The sequence below is a fragment of the Penaeus vannamei genome, chromosome 13, assembly GCF_042767895.1.
Source record: "Penaeus vannamei isolate JL-2024 chromosome 13, ASM4276789v1, whole genome shotgun sequence".
Classification (NCBI taxonomy): Eukaryota; Metazoa; Arthropoda; class Malacostraca; order Decapoda; family Penaeidae; genus Penaeus; species Penaeus vannamei.
Genome location: NC_091561.1, coordinates 29,154,437 through 29,166,936, shown reverse-complemented (window position 1 = coordinate 29,166,936; position 12,500 = coordinate 29,154,437). Strand labels below are relative to the sequence as shown.

General features: G+C 35.3%; 1 protein-coding gene across 2 annotated transcripts in view; it reads left to right on the top strand.

Annotated features, from left to right (window-relative positions):
- The window catches only part of Bka (FCF1 rRNA-processing protein Bka), a 10,168-nt gene extending 678 nt beyond the window's left edge, over nt 1-9,490 (top strand). Inside the window, exons 2-8 of one of the 2 annotated variants that reach the window (XM_027381916.2) lie at nt 4,554-4,773; nt 6,113-6,180; nt 7,482-7,550; nt 7,935-8,055; nt 8,650-8,838; nt 9,007-9,101; nt 9,297-9,490. In XM_027381916.2, the coding sequence (XP_027237717.1) occupies nt 6,146-6,180; nt 7,482-7,550; nt 7,935-8,055; nt 8,650-8,838; nt 9,007-9,101; nt 9,297-9,336 (549 nt within the window). In that variant the 5' untranslated portion in view covers nt 4,554-4,773; nt 6,113-6,145 and the 3' untranslated portion in view covers nt 9,337-9,490. The remainder of the gene's footprint in view (nt 1-4,553; nt 4,774-6,112; nt 6,181-7,481; nt 7,551-7,934; nt 8,056-8,649; nt 8,839-9,006; nt 9,102-9,296) is intronic. The other variant, XM_027381915.2, reaches the window with a different exon arrangement.
- Nucleotides 9,491-12,500: the final 3,010 nt, after the last annotated feature.

The following is a 12,500-nucleotide window of genomic DNA, read 5'->3' as shown; positions in this document are numbered from 1 at the left end:
CTTGTGCACAGTCAATAATTCTGTCTTTGTCATTTCACGCACATCATCAAATTTTTAAATTATTATTATTGTTCCGGCACTGGATTTTATAACATTTTGGCTATTCGTCCTGTATACACTTGTGCTTGTGCACAGTCAATAATTCTGTCTGTCATTTCACGCACATCATCAAATTTTTAAATTATTATTAGAACCGAGTGGACATACATGCTAAGTTTGCTACAGTTTGACATTTCTTTGATTTTCATCCCTATTGTGATTATATTGTGCCTATAATGGATAGGACCGCACCCGTCAGAGACGAACTCCCCGACTCCTGTCAACAATGTTGGGGGATCCCGTAGGGAATCGGGGGTTGGGGGGGTCATTTCGTCCATACCATGCATTTTAAAAAGCAAAAGAATGTGGGAAATTGAAAATCTGAGCCAAGAATAGCATTTCAGATGATAAAGAAAGTGAAAAATGTAGAAACCCTAGAGAAGATTCAGCCATGGATGATTCAACACGGTGTTGCATGAACAAACAAGCGAGTGAACCGCATTTTAAACACACGAACTACCAGTAGGATCGCTGTGTGAACCAAAAATCCCTCCCAACTCGGGGGCTATGCCCCTGAGTTGCCCACTGCTGATTGCTGTATGCCCACTGCTGATTGCTGTATGCCCACTGCTGATTGCTGTATTTCCCTACCGGGGGCTTTGCCCCCGGATCCCCTCCCGATTGCCGTATTTCCCAATACAGGCAAACACCAATTAGGAGTACTTCAACTCTGGCTTTACTTTCTTATTTGGTGTACGCTTCAAGGCTGCAGCAACAGTCCTTGGATCTTTGACATAAAACTGTGCAAAAGTGCTCTCTTGAAATTTGGTCAAGCTGTCCTTCACATCAGCAAAACTGACAAATTCAGTTCCAACTTTAAAGGAATCTATAATCGATGATTGACCCTTAGCCATGAACAATTAAATAACACAAAAACAGTTTGTATGCAAGGCTAATGTGCAAGCGCGAGTGTGTTTTTGCACTCAAATAGTTAGTGCGCATGTATGCCGGACGAATAGCCAAACTGTTATAAAATCCGGTGCCGGAACAATATCCACTGCGTAAAAACAAACCCTTGCTTGTTCTAAAACTCACTGTACTTGCATATGGATTCACTGTGTTTATCCTAGAATATGAAGTTCTCATGTGTGAAAATGCCAAGGAGTTGTGTAGCCATTGCTTTTATGAACTGCATGATGGGAAAGAAAGGTCTAACCTTTCAATAATTCCCAGATCAGAAGAAACCTGAAAAATGGAAGCAATGCATACAGACCATGATATGGGAGTGATGGGAGTGCTTGGGCACCTTGTGGAAAATTTTACATTAGAAATAGAAAAGGTGTGATATATTGATATGTAGATCAATTAAACTCTCACCTTCAATAAAAATGTTTCACCAGGTGCCTAAATGCTCCCATCAGCATTTATGCATTTAGTGGCCTGAACCCATAACTTAAATTTTTTTGGTTACCTCTCTCAATCTGGGAATATATGAAAGTTTAGACCGTGCTATCCCTTCCTATTGTGGTTTGAACAACCAATGGCTACACAACACGGCATTTTTGCTGTGCATTACCGAATTAGTAACAGTAAGCGGTAATCAAAATCGGTAATTCAGTTTTAGGCCACTTTAAAGGATCGTCAATTCAAATATTGGCAGATAGACTTATAGCTGCAAAGCTTTTAGTTTCAGTTTGTAATACTGTTTCTCATATCAAAGTATTCATACAGCATTTTTTCTCATGACAATAACGTACCTTTCATTATTCTATGAGAGGTTTCTATGTGACGTATTTGTTTTCACCATGTTTATTTCATTGTTATGGTAACCCTGCCTAGTGATGTCATGCCAAATTGGTCTGTTCTGTTGAAATATACATGGGTGGAAGTTGTTGGAGCACAGATAGGGTAAATGCTTTGGATACCTGCATGTCATAGATCATGATGATAGCAGTGCTGATAGATTCTTTTCACTTCCTTCTTTTACTATAAATGGATGTTGAAGCCCCATGATCCTAGCCACAATAATTTGCTAGCAGTCATACTTATTACTGAATGGTACCTCCTGGTACTGCCTGGTGCTAGTAAATCTACTGCCCAGTAGCTATAAAGGCATTATGTATTTTTTCTTAAGTGTTTCATGTTTTCAAGGTAATCTATTCTTATATGTAATTTTAGGTCATTTTATGGTTGAGTAAATGAGATCTGAACCTTCCTATTTATGGCTCTACTGCCTCAGGTATCTGGCTGCCATATTTTGTTTGCTATGGGTTGATATAAAACACACTGGAACTTGACACATGTGGAAGGAATTGTGTCCTCAGCTATGTATGCATTATTTCTCATTTTTTGTCCCTTATTTTCTCATGTATGAGAAAGTTGTCATTAATGCTCTGATCTTAATGATTCTCTTGTGAGAGAATAATGAGAAAGTCATGTAATTAACATCCCAGTCTTGATTGATGATGCTCTTGTGAGAGTGTCTAATTGACCATGAAAGGACTTGAAAATACATATAAGAATAGATTATCTTGAAAACATGAAATTTAGGCAATAATAAGTATGATCCTTTGGGAGGGATAAAGGATATTGGAATATTTTGGGTTGAAGATGAAGAAATTAGTAAATATTCAGAATACCTTTGCATGACCAATCAAGCCAAAAGTGATATCAATGGATATTTCTCACTCTTTACTACCCATACATATATGAATTATACTGTAGAAACCACACCAATACCTACAAATATGGCCACAATAGCAGGCCAGGTACCAGGTAAATTGCAGGACAAATATGAATAATGTACAAAATATTGGTCAGTATAGGGTCAACTGCAGGAGGCTGTGCCTCTTCAACCCCCTCAATGAGAGGCTACCCCTATCAAAAACTACACAGAATGTATGGCAGGATGGAGCAATATTGAGTCACAATATAGCAACTTCTTCTGTGTATATTATTATTATTATAGTGATATATTTCATGTATATTATTCATGTTTTACTCCATAATTTCATGCCCTCCCCTGCTATCAGGGGCAATAATATGGAAGTTTTGGGGGGGGGTCCATGACAAATGTTCTATATAGTCCATAACTCAATAATAAGTAATGCTTTTTAATTGTGTTATTTTTATAATTTTTCATAACATTTATTTTCCTGTAATCCAACCTGCAATGCTGATTGTGACTGGCAGGAATAGGATGCTGAACATGGAAATAGCATCCTCCTTGGAGTTGGGGCTTTTCCAGTCATGGTTTTTAGATGGTACATTCCATACTTTTTTACTGATGGAAATAATGTCAAAGATTTTCCTAAATTGCGATTGCATATAATTACCCTTCAAGAGCTATGTGTACTTGTAGCGAGTGCACAAAGCATGGCATGTTTGCATCACCTACCAAATTTTTTCATGGCAAGAATGTCATGTCATTTAGATTGTAGGGTGTTAAGGACTCGGAACCTCATTTACTCTTGAGGTGTACAGTGAAAATCATGATAGAATTTTTATTTTATATTATAGCAGGGGTGGCCAAACTTTTTTGAGATTTGATCTACTTTTCTACAGTTAGCCTGATGCGATCTACCATCCTAAGATTCAAACATATTACATAAATGTAACTGTAACTGTATAACATCATTATAAATATAAATATAACTTATTCCCAGAAAAAAAAGAGAAATATAATAATCCAAGTATCATGAGTACTTGGATATGCTATTGTAGCTATTTGCATGACAACTTCTGAAGGACGAATTATCAACAGGTACAGTAGTGTGATCAACTTAAATCAGGCTTGTGATCAACTGTATGATCGCAATCGACTGGTTGGCCACCCCTGATTTATAGGATTTTTTATTTTATTTTATTATTTTATTTATTCATTTATTTATTTATTTATTTTTTTTTACAGGAAATATGCAGTAGCTATTTAATTATATTAGTTTTGTGCAGTGCAAATTCTCTTGAAACCTGCAGTAATCCAACCCACTAGTGGCACAGTGTCAGACAATTGCCATAGCCTGTACACATCTGCCACAAAATAGCACAAGGCATCTCTTTTCGTATAATGTAATGTTTGTTAATGTAGTGTATAATAAATTGAAATAGAAAGTACTAAAAGATGGGGATAAAGATTTTTTGAAACTTTAATTTAACCCGTTAAGTTTACATGTTGGGTACTCCCAGAGGTTACAAAAAAAAAAAAAAAAAAGCGCCATTTTAAAATCCCTGCACTAGGTTGCCAGACGGAGACTTCCCCTCCCCCGCTGTTGCTACATCTTCTCCCTTCGCTTCTGATGCGCTTCATACACTGTCTTCCAGCATATTTTACATGCAACCATTAGTTAATTCCTTAAAACTATATATATAAACTGAATAAACTCATTTTCAGAACAAAATCATACAAATAACATAATGCAAGTTGGTGGCAGAGGGCCCCTCACACTCATCATCATTGCTTTCCTTGCTGTCAGAATAACCTTCACCAAATACATAATCCCTATCTTTATCACTAGCATTGTGTGGGTCATCACTATCAGAGTCCCCCTTTTCACCAATAAATTCATCATCATTGCAAGAAAGCAATACATGAATGCTGGGTAAATATAGGGATCAACAGCATCTACCCGCCATGACAATAAGGACAGCTTGGCAGCAGGAGAGTACCCAGCTTTCCCCCACTGTCTAGGGAAACATGCTGAATACTACCAGGAAACTAATTACTGCCCATACAAGGCAAGAATATTATTAATATTTGTAGCACCCTCAACCATGATGATAGTGAAAATCATGAAGCGTGCCTAACCTGTGTCCTAAGATTTGTACATCATAACAAACACCCTACCAATGCACCAGAACTTGAGATCATGATAAATGCCCACCCCAAACAAGCACTTTGCATTTCTGAACTCTGAAAGCTCATGTCAAATAGGCCTAGTCCCTCCTCTAACCTTTATTTAAGTTACAAGAAAGCCCTTTGGAACACTTTTAGTCCAAAGATTATAGAAGCACTGAATATACAGTTACCCCCCCCCCCCCCCCCCCATCAGTCTAAACTATCAGTGATGCAGATTTTTTTTTTTTTTTTTTTTTTTTTTTAATAACTTTTTGTCATGTCCTTTCTGAAGTTGCTCTATTCTAGGGATTGGCAACCTTTTGAACATAGTGTGCCAGTTGATAATTAATGCCTTCTTATTCATAACCTTGCGTGCCAGTTTTTTTTCAGCACTGTATACCCAGATGTATTTTCCTACACATGCATAACACAAATGTAATATTTTTGTAGCATTTATTATTCTTTGTAACAAAAAATAGATATGTTTTATAATTTTAGATTTATACTCACCATATTATCTTGCTGTTTAACTTTTTCTTTGCTCCTCTGAATCACATGGCGTGCCATAGACAAGTGCTCTGTGTGCCAAGTCTGGCACTCGTGCCATAGGTTGCCGACCTCTGCTCTAAATAGAGACTAGGACATAGGACTTCCTTTTGAGTGCTTAATTAGGAATTTATAGCATAATGCTACAAAGGTACTTAAAAAAGGAATTGCATTAAGAATATGGTATGGTCTAAAATCTACATTCAAAGTTATTTAAAGTGATAAGCAAGGTGAGGCTTCAAAATTTTCTTTGTAGGAAAGCAAGGAAACAGTTTTATTTTTTTTTTCTTCTTGTAACAAAATAATATATAGTGATGGATAATAGTAACAACATTTAGCCCTATGCTGCCTAACTAAGTACAACTGCCATTTTTAGGCACATGTGTGTGTGTTACAAGACTAGTAATACATAAATAACCATGAGAATGCATTTTCATAGTAGATGAAGGCTTTGAGGGATGTGGGTTATTAAACCACTGAGCAACTCATGTGTGTTGTTCTCATGGTTCAAGCAGCAATGGACAAATGTTATTCATGTGCTTTACTGTTTTCTGCAATCCCAGATTACAAAGTAGTAAATTTTATTTTACATGTAAGGCAGTATTCTGGATATAAATTTACATTTAGGCATTATGAACTTAGTAAAGAAAATGTTGAAATAAACTTTTACTGAAATCTACTCTTATGTTTCAGCCAAAAGCAAAAAAGTCAAGGAAGTTTGCAGTAATGAAAAAGATGATAAAACCAACGGATTCACGCATGTAAGTATTTCAAATAGGTAGATAGATAGATTTCATTTTTGATTTTTGATCGAATTGACTTGAATTTTTTTTTCACATAGCACTCCCAACTATTACTTAAAGACAGAGAGGGGTTAATGCATTAAGAGGTGAATGAAAAGAAAATAGAATATACAGAAAAAGAAACAGTGAAAGAGACTTAAGATATTGCATTTCTTTGCTCTCTGACAAGTTTAAATTTTTGTTTTTTATCACTCTCAAATCTTCTGTCAATTTCTATCACTGTCTATACTCACATCAACCCTAATTCTCACTGTATGCAGCTGTGTTCCCATTATTTTGGCAGAAGGGAAATAATTGACACTTCTGGATCTGAGCATCACCATGTCAGTCATAGAGTCCATGTGCCTAGACATATTGAATAGCATTTAATCATATCCTTTATTTTTTGTCTATCATATTAAGAAGTTTTGATGTATATACAAAATGATGGAACATCTGATGGAACATCATTTAAAATTCCAGTTAGGCAGATTATAACAAGAACTGCAAAATGAACAAGAGAGTATGTGTCAGTCTTGTATGTTTCTGCTTCTACTTTGAATAATCTAAACTGTGATACAGTTATTTGGTAATTGTTCTTAAATTAAGCTGCTGATAAAGAAATGAGTGGAAATCAGCAATCCTTTGAGTACAATTCTTTTTATTTGCCTTTTGCTCTTCATTTTGATATTTTGCTTTGAGTAAATGACCTTTGTCCTTGGAAAAGTCTGAATGGGGCTTAATTAGGGAGGAAACTAAGGTGTTGAGTAATTAAAGACATACTAGTATGATGGGCTCATAATGAGCAGATATGTTGCAGCTTGACTGTGTCTGAGGGCTAATGTGGACTGTATGTGATGCACTTTATTACTGACTGTATGTAATGGAAAATGACATCTTCATTCCATTAAGGATTGAAAAATACTTTCAATTCATACTCATGTGCCCTCTGACAACTACGCAAATATACTGTCATTTATATTTTATGAAAAATATTATATGAGCATATGCAAAAGCTAATATCTCAAAAGTGATCAAGGTAAAGTAATAAAAAAGCCAAATATCTAAGCAATTTCAAGCAGATCACTAAAACTAAATAAGAGTTCAAACTATCTCCAGTATTATGTCAGTGACAAAGTAGGACAAATGTGTTGGAATCATTTTTCTTATTATATTTTCAGGTTCTTGATACAAAAAATTGTGACTATGTTTTGTAATTCCTTTTAGAGCTGTCATTCATAGTTTGAAGTGCATACAGATGATACATTATATTTTTTCAGAAAACCAGACGACCGTGTGATCATAAAAAAGAAGAAACCAGACCCTCATGAGCAGAAGGTTAATGAAGCGTAAGTATTTGTTTATAAGCTCTTATTCAGGACACGTTGTATTGATGCCTTACAACATTAAAAAATAAAACAATTTAGTTTTTATCAAGTAAATCTGTGCAGTTTTTATCAAATAAATTTTTGCATGTGGTTAACCTGTTGGATCTGGGTGCATCAGAGCTACTTCCTAAATGCTCATTGAGTCTAATCACCTTCCAAGAGCTTTGTGCACTTGTGGAAAGTCATTCATGTCACCTTGGTTGTCCTGTAAAATTTTTAAGACTGCATATTCTTGTCACCTGGCCCTCAGACAAATTTTGTCATGATATGATGATCATCATCTGGATCCAAGGGGTTAATAAGCATTAAAACAATAACATTTTCACTGTATCTTACTATTGGCAGGCCCCAGTGCTCGTCAGCTTTGTTCTTCCAGTACAACACACAGCTAGGCCCACCTTACCGCATATTGATCGATACCAACTTTGTCAACTTTGCTATCAAGAACAAGGTGGACCTTGTGAAGGTAAAGTCTTATAAAAGTTTGTACAGTTTTATATTGTAGATAGTGGTGCATTGGATTTTTCTTTCTCTTTTTAGTACTTTCACTTAGAGTTTTTTTTATATTCAAAATAGTTAACCTACTACCTCCAGGCAGGCTAAAATATCAGAGGGCCAAAACACAAGTTTTTGAGTAAACATTACTTCATATACTATGTGAGGCCATCCAGCACACTTGGTTCCATGTGATATACATACCAAAAATCTTGGTTTGTGGCTTTGTGTATGATAATATAAAGTCAAAGGGCTATTTTAGGACTAAATTATCACAGTAGCATTCAGCCATCACATGAGTGAATGGCTATAAACTGTGACTAGACTTGGATAAAGATGCCACATATGCCCCCAGTTAGATGGCCATTCCTACCTTGGTATCACATACATACCAGCTGGAGGCATTAAGCCAAGTCTCCAGGTAGCCCTTTTAAGTTTTGCATCTGGCAATTTATTTGCTAAAACATGTTTATACCTTTATAACTGTATCAAAGGTATGGTCTGTCCGCAGCAGATAAAAGTAGGATTTCAAATTATAAAAAATTTAACTTGCTTTATTCTCCAGGGAATGATGGACTGCCTATATGCTAAGTGTATCCCATACATAACCGATTGTGTGATGGGAGAGTTAGAACGACTGGGCGAGAAGTATAGATTGGCTTTGAAAACGATTAAAGACCCACGGATAGAAAAGCTTCCATGTGTGCATAAAGGCATATATGCTGATGACTGCCTTGTTAATCGTGTGACACAAGTAAGTAGTCATTACACAAGAGTTGTTTGTATATGGTGCTGATAACATATGCATATTATCATATGTGTATTGTTTAAAAGGAAAATATACTCTTTTTAATTTATTGTGCTAATTTATAACAAAAGGTGTTTTTACTTATTTTTAATAAATTTTATCCCACCTTTCTAGCACAAATGTTACATTGTAGCAACATCTGATGTAGATTTAAAAAGAAGAATACGAAAGATTCCTGGGGTGCCAATCATGGGTGTTGCTCAAGGCAGGCAAGTATATTTCAATTACAGATTATGCTGTGTATATTAATGCAAAGAAAGATATATGTGTAACCTTGTACCCATATTTATATATCTCCTAGTATATATGAATATATGTATTTGAAAGTATAGATATGTATATACAAAAGAGATGCATTAAGATTTTTTTTTTAAGTTATTTATGTGATGTATTCTTTATTGCAGGTTTTTCATTGAAAGAATGCCAGATGCTCCTCAGATGTAGTTTATGGACTAAAATTGTTATCTTTTTCTGCTTGATTTATTTACCCCAAAATCATGAAGTGCTATATTATGTATTCTATTAATGATATTGTCAGATTGTTAATTTTGTATTCTTTACCATTTGAAACTGTTTTTCAATAAATATTATTGCATTTGATTATTTTTTATTCACTATATTTCAACAATATCATTATTTCTGTAATAAGGAAAATGGAATATTGTATATGAAATTTTCAAAGTAAAAAATATACATAAGTCCTATTTACATTCTTTAACCCAGTAATGGCATTCACATAAGTGCTTGTCACTTATGTGAATGTGGCAATTATAGTAATATTAACATGTGCGAAATTTCATTCCAACAATTGGGACCTGGACTCGCCATATGATATGTCACTTGTCATCTATGATTATTCACCATGACATGACAAGTCGCCAGTTGTTTTATCATTTCATTAAAAAAATGGATCCTATTATACTGAAGTTCATATACAGTATATGTCAGACCCATTGGCAATGGGGATGGCATGTCCAGACATGCCATGCCCACTTTGATTTTATTTTTATTAATTGTGTTTACTCACCACAAAGTCGATTACTTGTCCTACCTACTGTACTTTGTTTACCCTTTTCCTTGAATTTTGGAATTATAAATTTTTATTTTGTATTCATAGTAGTAGTGTTAATAACACCACTGTATGATAATTATAATGACAATATTAATCATGGCATTAAACTGAAAAATCCCCAAAACTCAAGGGAAATCAAGTGAGGTCATATACATCCACTAATGACTCCTTGGTGGCTGAGCCTTTGTGGGGCCATCTGTGTGTAAACACATTTCACAAAGCATGACTACAGTGAACATTACATGTTCCCAGGGACAGTGGGTAAAAATGGATGGCAAATCATATTTTGTGAACATGAAAATTATTTATTTACTAAGACACAGGGTAAACCATAAAAAAATATTTGCATTTCAGTGACATAGTACCCTTGTTGGGTTCAGTATAGTGATAAACATGTGTGACAAATTAGCAAACCCTATTAAACCTTGCATGGCAGATAAATCCACTATTAGAAAATGAGAGACCATTTTATAAATCCCGGATTTCATTGCCAAATTATAAAAACATGAAGGAAAAGTGTTTCATCCAATGACACCAAGCAGTCTGTAGGCTTGGTAGGGCTGCATTCCAGGGATTTAATTTTTGTGCCAAGTATTCCCGGACAATGTCTGATGACTGTCCTGTTTTGTAGACTTTTTATTTTATTTAATTTTTGTGCCAAGTATTCCCGGACAATGTCTGATGACTGTCCTGTTTTGTAGACTTTTTATTTTATTTATCCCTGCAATTATTCTTTCCTACATTAATTTGTTTTGTAGGTACTGAGTTGATATGCTTGATTTTGTTTCAAACTAGGTATTTGACTAGTTTCAGTTATATCTTTGTCAGAAATAGAATGGAAACCAGTCTAATACATACCTTACATTGAGAGGATATTTATTCTTATTCATACTTTTTCTACGTAGTGTACGTGCAGCTGTGTATATTAGCCATTTTAGTGATTTATTTTTCTAAATTATTTATGTTATAGTTTTGATGTTTAAGAAGAAACTAAATTGTTTATCAACATTCTAATACATTTATGGAAAGAGATTTTTTTCTTACTTAAAAAAGTGTGGTAAAAGTAAAATTATATTGTATATACAATCTATATAAATTCATATTTAGAAATACAAAAAAATACAATTTTCAACATGACTAGCAACAGGGGATAAGGTCAGTGATTTCCTAACTCAAGACTGAGAGTGAAAGTGGGAAGGTATATTTTAAAAATTATTTGGTTGCAGTAGATATAAATATTACTCACATAATCGGGAAGTTATCCTGCTAATGATATCAGTCATCACTGAAGTAAAGGGCACTATTTTTCTAACCCACACTTAATACTGCATGCCTAAGTGCAGGCTTGTATTGGGGAGTGGGGAAGGTGGAGTAATTTTCAAGATAATACAATGAAAGGCAATGCATTAAAATTATACTCACTTTTGCCAACCCTGTGCTTGCCTCCTTGGAACTATCCTGAGGAAGGGAAGGAGGGAGGGAGAGACAAAGATATTCTTCATTTATTTAGCAAGTAGTAATATCAGTACTCTAAATGATAACAAATGGTAAATGACGGCAATTTCTGTTGTTGCTGCTACTACTCCGGTGGCACATGCGCGCGCCCATACTATCGCACTTACACACATGCTCACGCAAACTATTGGAAAGGAAGTTTGAAGAGTATATGGAGTAGAAAGAAGAAATTAAAAGAAGCGCAATAGAGAAGAGATTTCAAAACTAGTACGGTATGCTAAAACTATTGCTAACTTAGAGACGTAAGTATTAGGTGAAAAGGTCTTAAAAGATGGCTTTGAAAGGCACAACAAGCCAACAGGTGATTCGAGAAAAACGTTACAGAATTGAATTTAAAAAACGTCCAATGAAAGTGAAGTGATGCCAAAAGTATGGATTGAAAGAGGAATGTAAGCAAAGGACACGGGAACCTTGCAAAATTATAAAGAGTTCCAGGCTAAAACTGAACAGTGGTCTGAGGGAAAATTTGACTTGGAGGGCGAGAGAATTCCACGTCAAAGAAAGGCTACTTTCAGACCATACAGATGGACAAGCATTAGCATGGTCACACGAGCAATTCATCATCAACGCATCTCTGATTACTATTAGGATGCTATCATTTGGATTATGTCGCTGGCTTCGATGTACACTGACAGGCCTCAGATGCACAGAATGTTTTGTTGGGAAGACCTTGGGCACACAGCATGTAATGTTCATATGACTGAAAATAATATTTAAGACATTTGAATTTATGTGACTCCAAATGCTTTGTGGTTTTGCATTTTCATTGTAGTTATTATAATGGTTTTCATATTGCTTATCATTACACGAAAACGGTTTTATCTACGTCAGAAGGTTCACAGCCGGTGGTACGGTCACCCCAGGTTGAAAAGGCATGCCAGGGATACCAATCTCGAAATATTTCGACTTATGTGTGTGTGTGAGGGGGGGGGGGGGCGGGACTCCCATCGGTGTCTCCCGGTGCCCTGCAACTCGTGGAAATAAAACTACAATATATATAATCTCTAGTTAGGCTTATTTG